The sequence below is a fragment of the Polyodon spathula genome, chromosome 7 (assembly GCF_017654505.1).
Source record: "Polyodon spathula isolate WHYD16114869_AA chromosome 7, ASM1765450v1, whole genome shotgun sequence".
Lineage (NCBI taxonomy): Eukaryota > Metazoa > Chordata > Actinopteri > Acipenseriformes > Polyodontidae > Polyodon > Polyodon spathula.
In genome coordinates this window covers 58725638-58741270 of record NC_054540.1, presented here as the reverse complement: position 1 = coordinate 58741270, position 15633 = coordinate 58725638, and the positions used below count along the sequence as shown (strand labels likewise).

At 42.0% G+C, this 15633-nt stretch overlaps 1 protein-coding gene and 1 non-coding gene across 5 annotated transcripts in view; both read left to right on the top strand.

The window, feature by feature from the left end:
• Nucleotides 1–131: 131 nt before the first annotated feature.
• LOC121318949 (zinc finger MYM-type protein 3-like) overlaps nucleotides 132–15633 on the top strand; it is a 22875-nt gene continuing 7373 nt past the window's right edge. For 2 of the 4 annotated variants that reach the window (XM_041256169.1, XM_041256173.1), the window contains exons 1-22: nucleotides 1092–1220; nucleotides 2218–3103; nucleotides 3472–3554; nucleotides 4331–4397; nucleotides 4548–5046; nucleotides 5523–5697; nucleotides 6208–6420; nucleotides 7012–7162; nucleotides 7694–7809; nucleotides 8243–8329; nucleotides 8693–8843; nucleotides 9293–9465; nucleotides 10029–10194; nucleotides 10653–10702; nucleotides 10921–11077; nucleotides 11272–11387; nucleotides 11757–11931; nucleotides 12142–12288; nucleotides 12366–12463; nucleotides 12563–12731; nucleotides 12831–12982; nucleotides 15301–15415. In XM_041256169.1, coding sequence (XP_041112103.1) covers nucleotides 2236–3103; nucleotides 3472–3554; nucleotides 4331–4397; nucleotides 4548–5046; nucleotides 5523–5697; nucleotides 6208–6420; nucleotides 7012–7162; nucleotides 7694–7809; nucleotides 8243–8329; nucleotides 8693–8843; nucleotides 9293–9465; nucleotides 10029–10194; nucleotides 10653–10702; nucleotides 10921–11077; nucleotides 11272–11387; nucleotides 11757–11931; nucleotides 12142–12288; nucleotides 12366–12463; nucleotides 12563–12731; nucleotides 12831–12982; nucleotides 15301–15415 — 3928 coding nt within the window. In that variant the 5' untranslated portion in view covers nucleotides 1092–1220; nucleotides 2218–2235. Of the gene's footprint in view, nucleotides 228–1091; nucleotides 1221–2217; nucleotides 3104–3471; nucleotides 3555–4330; nucleotides 4398–4547; nucleotides 5047–5522; nucleotides 5698–6207; nucleotides 6421–7011; nucleotides 7163–7693; nucleotides 7810–8242; nucleotides 8330–8692; nucleotides 8844–9292; nucleotides 9466–10028; nucleotides 10195–10652; nucleotides 10703–10920; nucleotides 11078–11271; nucleotides 11388–11756; nucleotides 11932–12141; nucleotides 12289–12365; nucleotides 12464–12562; nucleotides 12732–12830; nucleotides 12983–15300; nucleotides 15416–15633 lie in introns of those variants that run through there. The other 2 variants (XM_041256172.1, XM_041256170.1) reach the window with 2 other exon arrangements.
• trnac-gca lies at nucleotides 14110–14181 on the top strand. The gene has a single exon. It is a non-coding gene; the product is annotated as a tRNA-Cys (tRNA).

The window sequence follows — 15633 nt, the reverse complement described above, 5'->3', positions numbered from 1 at the left end:
AGAGAATCCATTTCTGTCTTGGTCGCACTGTGCCGGGTCTAAGGGTTTGTGAGGAGAGCAAAGATAGGCCGAACGCAATTATCACGATTGCCTTGCAGTGTTTACGCACACACACTCACTCTCTGTCTGTGTTTAGCCGGCACTCTCCCTGGCTGTAACAGCATAGCTGGAGGAGGTAGCTGGAAATTGAGGAACGACACAGGATCTGGAGCTGGTGGGTGTTTTTCGTGAGTGGCGTATTAATTTATTACTGTAACAGAATATTGAAGTGTTTATCATTTGCATGCAAGTTAGATTTTTTTGGTCAAAGCACGGTTTCTATTACAAGCTGGCATTATTCATCTTTTTTTTTTTTCTTTTGGAAAATTGGCACAGTAGCATTTTTCGATCTCCTTGCGTGCCTACGATAATAATGGCGGACTTGTGCAAAGTGTGCTTTAAAAAGCTTGGCGTTTATTTGTTAAAATCAGCTTTAAACGATGCAATCAAACACCGCACCGCTGAGCGTTGCAGAAGGTCAATGCGAAAACTCAGTTTGCATTTTCAGTATTGCCTTTTCTTTAGTTTACCGTAAATGCATATGTACATTTTCAAACGCTAGATATGTTTTCATTTTAAAGTTTTTTTTTTTTTTAAAGAATGCGTTTTGAATAGAGGCCTCCCAAGCTATAGTCTGTATCACAGAGGTAGCAGTTAAACAGTTAATACCATCTGTTTTGGCATGCACACTGGTTCGTCATGATTGTAAAGTGGTAAATCATGATATCACATGTTGCACGGGTAAATGTGTGCGTGTGTGTTATTACAACTTTGCACGACTGTCGTGCAAAATGACAGCGGGCGGGGGTGATACGTATTGCAGTGTGGATACGCGTAAATGTGGATGTTTGTTTTTGTTCTTTTCGATTTTTAAGTGTGCTTCACTGTCAGAAGCTAGTTTCTTGTCGCTCCCATTACAAAAACGGTGAAAATCCAGTCCGCGTTTTGCCTCTCACCGTCTCAAATCGAGTCTCGTCGATTGGAACATTGAGATCTCGCGAGGCTTCCTTCACAGCAGCCCCAGCGCGGTCCAATCGGAGAGCAGGCCCTTGCCTGTTTGCACCAGAACGGCTAGTGCTGCAAAATCGGCTCGTTTTTAAAGTCACAGGCACCACGTTCATTTGGACAAGCACTGTGAAATTAATGTCACTTTGTGTGATAGGAATCTCGACACTATCCAGGTAACGCGTTTGCAGATGGGACTCATCAGCCGACAGCGAGGGGGCAGGGTTAAAAAAAAAAAACTGTGAAACTTGCGCCGGGTGCTTAATTTCTAGAACAAAAATAAAAATGGGAGTTACAAAATGTCTTCTGTTTACAGACTCCCATTTGGAATACCGGTAGGCAATGCAAAATACCCGATACCGTAGGGAGCTCAGATATCCACCAAACGTGTGTTTCTGCAAGGCATTTGGCATACAGGCCGGTTTGTTGTGAAATGATGTTGTCGTTCAGTACAATAACAGCTCCTTCACTGGGGCCTGGCTCCTAAATAACAGATTTGCACATTTTGATATATTATTAAAATAAAAAACACAGGTTATGGTACCGGTATTAAGTTGTCTTGGTAATGTGGATACTTTGACTTGCTAGCGTTGTACTTGAGAGTCAAAATTAGTGAAGAATGACCTTCAGCTTGTCAGTTATTAGTTCGAAAACGCATATGCCATTTTTTGAAATAAATTAATATCAGGACCCGTCTGTCGTATCGCAAAATGGCCTTTCCCCATGTAGCGCTGGCGTGCGTGCTGTGTGCACAGGATTTACAGGGTTAATGGATAGCACGCGTTTACTCCTGTGGTTTATCTTGGGTGACAGTTGCGAATGATGTCATAGGCGACGCCCATTTAATTACCTAAATGTTGTTTTTGTTTATTTATTTGTGGTAGTAATGTACTATCAATCTACTACGGTTCTATCTTCAAACCCAATTTATGCCTTTTGTCAAATGTTTTCAGTACGGGACACACTCTTCCGATTCAGCAATTATTAAATTAAAACTATATAAAGCTGATAACAGCAGCCACAAATCTGCGATTTTTTTTTTTTTTTTTCTTTTTTTTTTTTTTTTTTTTTTTTTTTTTTTTTTTTTTTTTTTTTAGAGAAAAAACAAACAAGCATTTGTCTTAGCTATATCAGTTCATCCTATTTTATCTTTATTTTTGTTTCTCACTGCAGTGGATTTGCTGCCAAACTATGGATCCCAGTGAGCTTCCAGGGTCTCTAAACCCCTTCCAGCTTGCAGATGAGGCCTTGAGGAATGACTTGCTGACCATGCCCACCAGCATGGAGGTCCCCAGCAGCGCCTTGCTGGGGCTGGAGGAGTACAGCGCTGCCACGCCCACTCTGACTCAGTCCGAGAGGGTCAGGCAGAAGACACAGGACAGCTTGAGCATCTTGGAGAACCCGGACTCCTTGGAACTGTCCAAGACCCAGGTGGAGGAGTTCTACAGCAAAGTGTTCCCAGAGCCGTCTGGATCGGCGGGCCCCTGGCCTGCAGATGTGCCTAAAAGCGGGGAAGCCGAGGCAGTGATGCCAAAGGAGGCTGGGGATGTAGAGATGGAGGAGGAGGAGGAGGAGGTTGAGGATTTGGTAGGGAAGGAGTCGAGGAATGACTTTGGCAGCTCGGAGGAGGCACCACAGCCACAAACGGAAGGGGAGCAGACAAAAAGTACACTGGTAGTGAAGCCCGAATTGAAAGCTGAAAGTAGCACTCTAAGCCCACCCTCATCGTTATCCCTGGCTGTATCTAACCAAGAGGTGCCTTTGGTAGGTGAGAAAGAGATTTACTCCAAAGAGCTTGATGCTGAGCAGGGGGAGATCAAGACTGAGCAGGGGGAGATCAAGACTGAGCAGGGGGAGATCAAGACTGAGCAGGGGGAGACCAAGCTTGCAGAAGTTGCCTCTTCAGCAGAATGCCATATCTCTGCTGTAGAGAGCCTGGTGCAGATAAAAAATGAGTGTAAAGCTGAAGGTGATACAGCAGCAGAGGGCAGCAAAAGCCAACAAGCCAGTAGGGCCAAATCGGAAGAAAAGGCAGAGGCACCACCAGCAGCTGCTAAAGGTGAGGCGATTCTGCAGTCACAGTACAAGCTGTTACTGTTGTTCAACCTTTGTTTAGATGAAATGTTCATTGTATGAGGGGGTCACTTTACACATTTGTTATTTCTGATCAGTTACCAGTTGCTGTATAAAATACAAGCTGTGAAGGAGGCATTCGGTTTTGACTTCAGGCAAGCTTGAAAGACCATATAGAGATTTATTATCGTTTTCCTTCAGGCAAAGTCCTGACTCATTGCAATTACAGCCCCTTTCTTTAAACACTGCTGAAACAAAACGTGTTACTAAACACACACAATGAACACAGAAGATGGGTCTTGTTTGTAAGTTGTTAAAGCCAATCTTCTGACCGTTTTCCTGTCTCCTGCACAGATCAGACACGGGGGAATCCGGCAGCCTCGAGCCCAGAAGAAAAAATTACTGATGCTTCAGGGGAAAAGCCCAAAGGCAGGATGGTAACACAGGCTTTACTAAAATTATTATACTAAAGAACATAAGACAGTTTGCATTCGCTGCATCAGTGCTCTTCCGTTTCCTAGGAGCTGTCAATTTCAAAACTTTGTCAAGTTGGTAAAGTTGTTATACATGCTGGTAAATGTATTATATCTCCTGGTAAAGCTTTCTTGTAATTTTTTTTTATTTTTTTATCTGACTTACTGCTGGTTTTTCAGGCTCTGATTAGCACTAATCTTTGAGTACCTAATGTCACCTTTGGTAAGATTTTTGTATTGCTTGCTGGGGAGGTATGGTATATTTTTTTATGTACTGTATGTTATTAAAGTTGACGGCTGTCTATGGTTGCAAGACTGTATATTGGGGTAGTGTTTGTAATTAATGAAGGGGTTCATACGCCATGTTGGTGTCGCGTGCAGTTTTGAAAGAAACACGTGTTACAGCACACATGTTTTCTGTACTTGGTTAAAAAAAGTTTGCTGTTTACTTGCCTTACTTTTACGTGGTCTATTACTATTTCACTAATCAGCCAACCCTAATCCTACAGGGTGGGGACAGTTTCACTGTCCTGGTGAAATAACCAAACAAGTGCAAGACAATCTAAAAAGCTTCAAACAGAGATTTGTTTTAGATGCGCATTTGTTTAAAATTAAATATGTGTTTGCAAAATATGTTTTTAAGATTTATGGATTTTTTTATTTTATTTTTAGTCACAACCACTTCAAATTGTAAGCATTTTTTTTTTTTTTTAAAAGGCAAATCTTTCTGATTTTATTAGGAAATGAGAAGAACTGAACGCCTTAGGAGAATCGAATCCCGGGGATCGACAGGACTTTCAGACAGTGGTGAGTGCTGTTTTTTTTTTTTTTTTTTTTTGAGGTACAGTGGTGTGCAAAGAATGTTAGGTTTTCTATCTCCTTCACCCGGTGTGACCCCATAAGACACTGCACAGCTGTGCACCCTGCTGTAACCTGAACGGTTCTCTCCTTTTAAAGCTCAGTTATCTGATGACGACTCTGACGCCATGGTGGATGATCCCAACGATGAGGACTTCGTCCCGTGCAGCACCCTGCGACGCTCCAGTCGGATGTCTCTGCGCAACCAGAAGCCTCACACGCCAGCTATTGCTGCAGTCCCTCCCGGTGCACTCAGCCGGCCGAGGAGCACACCCCACAGCGCGCCACCGAGCACACCCCACAGCGCGCCACCGAGCACACCCCACAGCGCGCCACCGAGCACACCCCACAGCGCGCCACCGAGCACACCCCACAGCGCGCCACCGAGCACACCCCACAGCGCGCCACCGAGCACACCCCACAGCGCGCCGCCACGCTCACTCACCAAAATGTACTGCGCAAACTGCAGGACCCCACTGCAGAAGGGGCAGACTGCCTACCAAAGGAAAGGGATGCCCCAGCTCTTCTGCTCTTCCATCTGCCTCTCTGCCTTCTCCAAGAAACCGCCAAGGAAGAAGCCTTGCGTGTTCTGCAAAAAGTAATTTTGGCTATATATATATTTATGTATTTTATTATTACGTACACTTGACCCGGTCTCTCAGGTTATAAACTTCTCATGAGGACCCTGAGTGGGCTGGATGATTGTGAAATAAGACCTGGTGAACTGTACATATCAACTTAGGAGAAATCATTTGATGTGTTTTTTTTTTTTTTTTTTTTTAAAGAACGCGATACATACAGTAGTTACTTCCATTATCAATCACTTTAGACTTTCTTGTCTGTTTGTAGTCTACAGTGCACAAGGCTACACTTAAGGCAAAATACAATATACTGGTAGGTTATGAAATCTGGCGTTTTCACTAATGGCTTCATAATTTGTTATTTTTGTTATTCTCCTTTGCTTTTCAGCTGACAGGATTTAGAGGGATCTGTCAGTATGCCCTGCATGCTACCTTTCTGAAAGAAATACGTTGTATTAGCTTCACAGAGGCTGCTGTTCCTCTCTCTCCGCAGGGACATTTGGACTACAAAAGATTCCGTTGTCGCCCAGACGGGACCAGGAAACTCTTTCCAGGAGTTCTGTAATAAAACTTGCCTTTCACTTTACGAAGCCCAGTTACAAAAGGCGGCTGTTCCGACAGCTGATTCTACTGCCCCAAAATGTAGCATCTGCCACAAAGCAGGAGAGGTAAGAGAACTGTGCATCAATCCTGAGACGTCTTGCAGAGCTGCCAGCGCAACAATGTTTCCCTGAAGATTTTAAGCGCTTATCAGCGGACTTGTTTTTTTTAAAAGCTGATTCTCAAAGAAATTTACTCAGAATCGTCATTAGCACAATTGTTGTAAGATATCCTGTGAAAGAAAGTCACACCATGCACTAAAGCTTTAGACGTGATTGTTTCCTTTCCCAGGTTAGTCATGGGCAGTACTTGACTTCACTTAGATTTTTTGGTTTTTCCCAGCTCTTGGTTTCTGGTGATTGTCTGCGTTCTTACCACTGAGCTGAATCCATTACTGTCAGTGCTGTATGTACTTTTTGACATATATCCTAACGGGAAAGAAACTTTACACGCATTTTTTTTTTTTTTTTTTTTTGAATGGTAAGCTTATGAAATATGTAGCACAAGTAAAAACATGTCTTTTCCAGTTTGAGGTTCTTCCTAATGATATACAAATAAACAAATACATGTTTTTGCAGATCCAGCATGAAGTGAGCAGTGGCAATATGGTCCACCGTCTTTGCAGTGACACCTGCTTTACCAAGTTCAGAGCCACAAAGGGGCTGAAAACAAACTGCTGTGATAACTGTGGGGTGTACATCTACAACAAAGGGCTTCCTCTTGAGTACCTCTTTCACGAGGGACAGCAGAAGAGGTTCTGCAACTCTGCCTGCTTAGCCATGTACAAAAAGGTGAGAAGAGCTTACTTCTTTCTCCTGAAACATACCGGAAGTGTACTGTATATACAGTGCAAACTTCAATTTCTTGCTATATAGACATTTCAGTGGGTTTACTTCAGGAGCAGTCCCCCAGTTGATGTAGGGCTCCCAGAAATGCAGATAAAATGATGACGTGTTTAAAAAGATACCTTCAGCTCTTTGGAACTCACAACCAACATTAGAGAATCTACAACAGAAGCCAAATTAAAAAAAAAATCCTGTAAGATTGTTTTCTGCTGCTTTTTCTCTTTCTTTACTGCAGTCTGCAGTGCTTTTTATAATATTTTTATGATTTTATTTTTATATGTATTTATATAATTAATTTTGTTTTGTACAGCGCCTTGACACCTTCGTGTGAAAGACGCTATAATAATTTAGTTGTTATTATAACACAGAGTCCACAGGATGCTGCGAGAGTGAACTGTGAGAATAGTATATCATTCGATAATTCATGCAGTTTTTTCAGTAAGGCTGCTATTTGAATACACAGTATGTAAAATTCACCTGTGTGTGTATATGTTATTTAATTAGTTGATTCTCATTTCTGCTTCTCCACTGTTCCAGAAAAACACCAAAGTGTACCCGTGCATGTGGTGCAAGACTCTGTGCAAGAACTTCGACATGCTCTCGAGTGTGGGCCGCAATGGCAAGATGGGACTCTTCTGTTCTGTGTGCTGCATCACGTCTCACAAAGTCAAGAACGCAGGGCCCACAGGTACCGATCTGCTTTCCCTTCAACATCTCAAGCCGGCCAGCCTCCCTCGCAGTTTGGAGCCGGTTCTAGTTTTCTAAGGGAATTAATTTCTGTTTCCCCACAGTTAAATTGCTTCGTACTATATCCCCAGTGCATTGATGGATTTTATTTGTAAAGCATTTCCAGGCTAGTTAATGACAGGGACCATGATGCAGCTACCTGTACACGAGTGCATTATGGAGATGGTATATACTCATCTTGAGGTTTGAATTCAAACTATTCTTGAAGCCCCTTTTTCGAAATGATCGAAACAGCTGTAACTATGAAAGGTATAGCCAGTTGTTTAGTGCCAACGCTGCACAAAGTGCCCCAAACCACCACTTTCCTTGATCAGTTGTTTTGTTATTGGGTGCTTTTGAAAATAAAAAGAACAGCAGCCCCATAGTTAAAATGTAATCTTAAAGCTAGTGAATGGAAAGCTATTGAGTTGCAGTCCTACCAGTGTGAAAGCTACAGTTCCTCTGATCATCTGTCTTGTGTTGTTGTTTTTAGTTCCTCCCAAGCCGTGCAGCTTCTGCAGGCGCAGTCTGTCAGACCCAGGGTATTACAACAAGACCGACAGGGTGGTCAGTCAGTTTTGCAGTCCCAGCTGCTGGACTAAATTTCAGGTATTTAAAATATTAATGATAATGTGCTGGAATACCTCTGGAAGATGAACAGGCTGTCAGCTGAACATCATAGTAATTTGTGTGGTCTCGATTTATAATCTTTTTATAAACAAGCTGAAGGGTTTGCTCCACATGTCACAGCCCTGCACTGTTTACAAAATCAGTCTTACCAGTGACGTTTTGCTGAGTGTGACAGAGGGTGTCTGTTCAACTAAACAGTCCTGGATCTGAATACACTGCTGTGGTTGAAACTATTAAATGCCTCCAGCTCCAAATCTGCTACTTTGTTTCCATGTTTTTACTGATTTAGAAGCAGACAAACCAGTCTTGCATACACTGTATGTAAGGTTATATTCTTTGTAGTCAATACATTGACAGGTTACTCTGTAATTGAAGTAAACTTTCATCTTTTACTGCTTTTCTTTCCCACCAGCAATCCAGCCCCGAAGGTGATATTCATTTAAACTGCCACTCCTGTCACAATCTATTCAGCGGCAAGCCTGAAGTACTGGACTGGCAGGTAGTGTGTCTCGTTGCTGTTTAATTCAGAATCTTTTAAACTATTGCATGCTCCCTGTCCTCCAAAGTTCAGTATGGAAATGTGACAATATGCACCTGGAGTGGAAACAGGACTCCTAGTGCACAGCAGTCCGGCCCATGCTAGGTTTTACTGTTAGCTTAAGTGGGTCAGACTTGAGCAGTCAAACTATTGAGGTCACAGGCTTTGTCTAACGAAACCCCCATTAAAACCTGGCCTGACTCAATCTGCCGTGCATTGGGAGTAGTATTTTATAGTTTACATGGCCTGAGCCCGCAACCAGCTTCCAATGAGCACAAACCTCTTGCTGTGCTATAATACTCTTTAATTCTCTTTGCTTATCAGAACACCATCTACCAATTCTGCTGTAAAGAATGCTGTGAGGATTACAAGAGGCTGCACGGGGTGGTGTCAGTCTGCGAGCACTGCAAACAGGAGAAGCTGCTACACGAAAAGATCAAGTTTTCAGGAGTGGAAAAAAATTTCTGCAGTGAAGGTCATTAATGCTGGCGTGGAACTTACTTATTCTTTCGGTTTTTAATGTTCTCAGTACACAAGGCAACTGGGGTTCCAGGGATGGAAATAAGACTCCCGTTGCCTAGCAGTTTTTGATCCATTCCTGGTTTTACTATGAGTGTAATAAGGCACACCTGAGCTTGTTACCTATACACTGTGGCTAATCAAGCCTCTTGTAAAACCTGGAATTGGTGAAACTGCTATGTAATAGGAGTCTGATATTCATCCCTGAGTTATGTGATCTAGTGCATTGGTTCGGAGGGAAACACTTTTTTAAACAACATATATATATAAACAGAAAAATAAATCATTCTTTTACTGTTGTGTGGAGAGACTGGCCTTATGGTACTCGATCAAATAAATCTTTTCCTTTCTTAGCTTCATTGTTTCACTGTGGTTTAACTAATAAGCTGCGTTTTCTCTCCACAGGCTGCATATTGCTGTACAAGCAGGACTTCACTAAGAACCTGGGCCTGTGTTGCATTACTTGTACATACTGCTCCCAGACATGCAAAAGAGCTGTAACAGAAGATCTGGATGGCAACACCTGGGATTTCTGCAGTGAGGAATGCAAAACCAAGTACCTGCTCTGGTACTTTAAGGTTTGCGCGTGCTTTTAACATTCCCATCAACTTTTTATATTTAAACATGACAATCTGGGCAGCTGGAATGAATCTGAAAAGCCTACCGCCTCGACTGCGGCTGCTATATGTTCTGAAAACTCCTTGGGTGAAGTCTTTACTGCACTTGATACACAGCTATATTAGAACATGAGAAAGTTTACAAACGAGAGGAGGCCATTCGGCCCGTCTTGCTCGTTTTGGTTGTTAGTAGCTTATTGATCCCAGAATCTCATCAAGCAGCTTCTTGAAGGATCCCAAGGCATCAGCTTCAACAACATTACTGGGGAGTTGGTTCCAGTCTCCCACAATTTCCTGTGCACAAATGTGCCTCCTATTTTCTATGATTCTCTCAGTACAGATGGTGTCAAGTATAATCTTTTCATTGCCACATTCCCGTTTACTTCCTGTTAATAACCCATTCAGGGTTAATGTACAGGGTCTGTTTTATTTTTGTTTATAAAAACTCCAGTTTTCTAGCAGTAATTTAACATCACTACATCCTTTTTTTTTTTTCTTCTTTTTTTTTTTTTTTTTGCACGAAGGGAGCCAGATGCCATGGCTGCAGACGGCAAGGGAAGCTTTTGGAAACCATACACTGGCGTGGGGAGATCAAACACTACTGTAACCAGCAATGCCTCCTGCGGTTCTACAGCCAGCAGAACCAGCCCAACCTGGACACTCAGAAGGGGCCGGAGAGCTTGCTAAACAGTACGTTCAGCTGGGAGCTTGCACCATGCTGCTGGAATCCACAGCTGCATTTTAATGAGAGCAATTTGCTTTACCAGGTAGTCCACCTGGATTGCAACAATAACAAGTTATTTTTAGGGGTAACCTTGGGATAACAAACAGGTGGATGATGCAGTCCAGGTTAATTTAAGCCCCTTGGCCACAGTCGTAATTTCCAGTATTTTCCATTCGCAGCCAGACTGCTGTTTCACATATGAATAAATAAGAGATACACAGTACAGTGTATAAATGAGACGGTATGGCTGAGGGTTGTGATGTAGCTATTCTCTTAATTTTGATGTTTGGCAGCTGTTGCAGTCTACAACAGCAAAGTCATATTTTTTTTAAATTAGGCACTATAAAGTATTTTATATGCATCTTGAAGTTCCTGGTAATTGGTAACTATTAAAATTCTTTAACTTGCATTATTGCTTTTGCAGAACATACGCAAGAGTCGAAACCATCAGCCACTGCTGCTAAGAAATTTGAAGTAAGTGGCTTCAGTTTTTAGCATGAAACAGAAAAGGCACAGGTAAAACAGTCCGACAGAATGCAGCGCTGTACAATTTCTTGTGGATAACTACAGAGCTCGACGGTGATATATACATACGTATGTCACACCTTGTTATATGTGTCGGGATGAAACTTGTAGTTGTAGAAGTTAGGAGTATTGCTGTGTTGGTAACTGAACATGTGTGTTTGCTGCAGCCTGCTGAGAAGACACAAGCAGCCGAGCTCCCCCCCTCCCTGTCTCCTCCCCCCTTACCCACCACCCGCAAGAACAAGGCTGCCATGTGCAAGCCACTGATGCAGGACCAAGAGGTGTCCTGCAGACCCGAGATGATGTCAATAGGTTGCCAGACAGGTACTGAACTATAAATGTTTTTGTATTTTTCATCAGACATTAGCAGCATCATGCTGAATTAGCTATACGATGTATCTTAGTGCAATGTTTTTACTACCCTGATAAAAACTGAAGTCATGCCAAAGCCTGAATGATTGTCACAACATCTAACTTTTGCAGCTTTTTGGTCACTTCTCCCTTTTGGTGTGTTTCAGAGGAAAACTGGAAACCACAGACGGTTGTCATCCCCATCCCAGTCCCTGTCTTTGTGCCTATGCCTATGCATATGTACTGTCAGCAAGCACCAGTGCCTTTCATCATGCCGATCCCAGTAAGTGCTTTACTGTAGAGCTCTGTGCTTAGCACATCAGGAGATCACTTGGGCACAGCGTGTACGTTAACCGAAATCTTGCCAGAGGACATAAAAACCCAGTCGAGAAATAAATGCAAAGAAAAGCATTGTACAGACTGAAACAAAAGACTTGCGAACATTAAACGAACATGAATTATTAGGAGTCGGAGTAGAAGCATGTAGATGCATTTTCAATGCAGTCTAGTCTATGGTGAAGGAAACGCTGAAACTTAGTTTCACAGACCCTGATTAGCACTGGGCCTTGGGACACCTTACCTTGTTAATTAACCAGCCAAAGATCTCTTTTGAAAGCCACAGTTGTATTTGATTGTACTTTGTGCTAAATAGGTCCCAGTTCCTATGTTTCTTCCAACCACCCTGGAGAGTGCTGATAAGATCGTGGAAACGATTGAGGAGCTGAAAGTGAAGATCCCATCCAACCCGCTCGAGGCAGACCTTCTTGCCATGGCGGAGATGATTGCAGAGGCCGAGGAGATGGATAAAGCATCCTCCGATCTCTGTGGTAGGGGTCTTACTCCATTAAACTCTTAAACTGTAATGCAGTGTATAATAATACTGCAGAACAGCAGTGTATAGCAGTGTATAATAATACTGCAGAACAGAGTCTTTCATAACTCTGCTTTTTGTAGTAATTGACGTTCTAATCATAAAAGGTGTGTTCCGTAAATCAGATGGGTAATGGGATGAAGGCTTGTTCCCCACCTATTCCTAGATCTCGCCAGCAATCAGAGTGCAGAGGGCTTGCTGGAAGACTGCGATTTGTTTGGACCAGCCCGAGACGATGTTCTGGCGATGGCAGTCAAAATGGCAAACGTTTTGGATGAGCCGGTTCAGGACTTAGAAGCAGATTTTCCTAAAAGTACGTAAGGCTATAAAACACAAATATACACATTTTATTATAAATTCCTGAATTCAATTTTAAGAATTTCTCCTTAGACCCCTTAGATCCCAGCGTTGACTTCCTTTTCGACTGTGGACTCGTGACCACCGATGACGATCATACAGAACATGAGCTTCCCAGAGTTGTAAGAAAGGTGAGTCTGCACTGGGGGGAGAGACTTTGCTGGAAACCTCCCCCCAGAGAGTCCTGGCAGATCAGGTCGCTGATGCCAGCATTGCTGTCTGTGTTCAAGGGCCAGAAACGGATACTGCTGTCAGAGAGCTGCTCCCGAGACTCGATGAGCAGCCATTCGGGATGCACGGGGTTAAATTATTCCTACGGAGTGAGCGCCTGGAAGTACTGGGCTCAGACCAAGCATTCCGGCAATGAGGGCGGAAAAAACGAAGAGCTACGATTTGGCCGTGAGTTTGCTTTAGAATTGATTTCGTGTGGTCAAATAAATCGGTCTGTAGTACAAATTGGGAACTGTATTGTCTTTTTAATTTTATATATATCTACAGCTAAACCAATGATGATAAAAGAGGATATCCTTACTTCCACTGCTGCCGAACTGAACTATGGACTGGCACAGTTTGTGAAGGAAATCTCTCGACCGAATGGGGAAAGATACGATCCAGACAGCATTTACTACCTGTGCCTTGGAATACAGCAGGTTAGTGTGATGAACTGAAGACGCTGTTTGTGGCTCTGATCAGTGTTGTGCATGTATTTATTACTTTCTGTAGGTATGCATTTATTCACCTGCAAGGGGTTTGGAACACTGCTCTTATAAAGGAATTTTAACAATCACACAACAAGGAATTGCTCAGTCAGGGCCTTAACATTTCTGCTGGTAATTGCAACTATAGTTTTTTTTATTATTCACGTCAAAGTGTGTCCTTGCATTTTTGTCTTGTCTTGCTTTATGCTCAAACTATTATTTCAATCCAAATGATTTCTACTGTAAGTACTGCTAACTATTTATTTGTCCTCCTGTGATGAGCATTTATTTTTCAAATCTCTGGGCTCTTGGCATCATCAATGCAGAAGGTGTAAGGTCCTCTTTTCACCAAAAACAGGATGTTTGTTTGCGGGCCCCATGCCAGGATTCAGAATGGGCTCTAAAGTGCTGACAGCACCTGCTTTGCATGTGTGAAGTGACTTAATGATCAGCCTGTATTATTTGTTTATTTAGCAGACACCTTTATCCAAGACGACTTACAGAGACTAGGGTGGAGAGCGGGGGAAACTGCGCTGAAATACAATAAGTGATTGCCGATTTACCCCCAAAAAAAACAACACAAAATAAATAAATTGTGTAAAAACCTTTACACAGAAACAATGCACAGGCTTGACTGTCGTTGGCATTCAAACGATACAGTGGGTCGCTGCATTGCCTCAGCCTCAGAAGTTACAGTAGTATTGTTTACATAACTGGGCTGTAAGCCTATCCCTCTACTGTACAGGTGTGTGCCATAACCGCAAAAAAAAAAAAGTCTTATGCAAATAGTTTTGTCATGTTTGCCAGGCTCAGTGAACTGACTCATTCATTTAAAAATGTTAAATAATTGACTGTGGTAAAAGCTTGTGCATCTCATTTTCCAAGAGCTAACTGGCTAGATTGGAAGAGCACAGCATCTTGCCATGCATGCGCTGTGAGAGCAGTCTTACAGAACACTTCGACTGGAATGCAGTCTCTGTGCTGGACAGCATCTCCCTAACTTGCAGGCAAAATGTCACAGCTGGTGAACTCTTTGTTTGCATTTGTAGGCAGTGTGTGGAAGGCTATGACAGGCAGTTGGGGGTATAGCTCAGCAGTAGAGCATTTGACTGCAGATCCAGAGGTCCCTGGTTCAAGTCCGGGTGCCCCCTTGTAACTACTTGTTAAATGCAGTTTGTTTTTAATATATAAAACAGCAATTTTCACCCAAGCTCTAGCACATTACTATTCTTTATCAGTCAAGCCTAACTTTGGATAGGTTTTGCACAGTTTTGTCAGACTTTTGGACTCTTAGAACAAAGGGGTTCTTGTGTTTTATGCCCCACCGTTTAGCTGTGATGGAAAATAAAGTGTGTCTGTGTGTGTGTGTGTGTATGTATGTATATATATATATATATATATATATAATTATTCTATATATCTATATATATATATCTATTATATATATCTAATGTAAAATAAGTTATTTCAAGAATTTCAATTATTAGGACTTATTTTCATGTAAGACACTCAAACTGTTGAATTAGTTACAGGAAAGCAGAGTTACTTGGTGTTGAAATAGTTATGACAATTCTAAAGTGCTTCCCTGCTGTAATTTCTAAGCCGTGCCACTAGGAGGCACTGGCAAGCAGTACTAAGTGTGTAAGATGGTGTGTCTGGTGTTCTATGTTCTGGAATTACTTGTAATCTCTGTGTTGAAATGCCACAATCCCAGGCTTCCTGTTTGTTCATCCTGACGTTAAAATGTGGATTCATCATAAAAAAAAAATTATATATATATATATATAGATAGATAGATAGATAGATATATTTAAAAAAAATATAATAACTGTGCCTGCTCGAATATTTCTCACATCAATGCACTGGTGCTCAACGTTAATTTCCTGACTAAGTGTCTACTTATTTATTCATTCAATTTAAGTGCGGTGAGGTGTTGACCTTGAGAATCATGCAGTGTGATTTCTGTGAAAGAGCGCTCCCATTCTGCTTCCCACAGTGTGCTAAAGGGTTAAGTTAATTGCTGTGGGATTCCTGTTTCTACACACCTGGCATCTGCTGGTTTATGGGAAAGTTCTTTCAAGCTGCAGGAAACTGCAAACTAGAAGCAGGCTCAAGGACAAGGACTAAGTGTGCTTTACAGTAAACGACCGGTTTCTGATGGCTGTGTGTTTTCAATATTTTTTGTTCGTATTTCAGACAAGGTGTTGTTTTTATAACCTTGCTTTATCTCCATAGTGTATATCATTTGTTTATTTTTTATTATTTTGCAGTACCTTCTGGAGAACAATCGAATGGTCAACATCTTCACGGATTTGTTCTATCTGACTTTTGTACAAGAACTTAACAAGATGTTAAAGGGCTGGCAGCCTGCGATATCCCCGACTGGTACGTTGTGTGGCACGCTTTCAAACCTGGCAGAGCATCAGCCTTTTAGTAACTTTCAAAGACAAAAATCTATCTAAATACCGCCATAGAGATAATAAAGATTTTTCTTATGAAAATGAAAAGTCAAACCATACATGTGTGTTCCTTTTTACTGAATTTCCGTCTGTAAACATATTGAAAGTGGCAGTAAGGGTCAGTTTTTTATATTGATTTTTTTA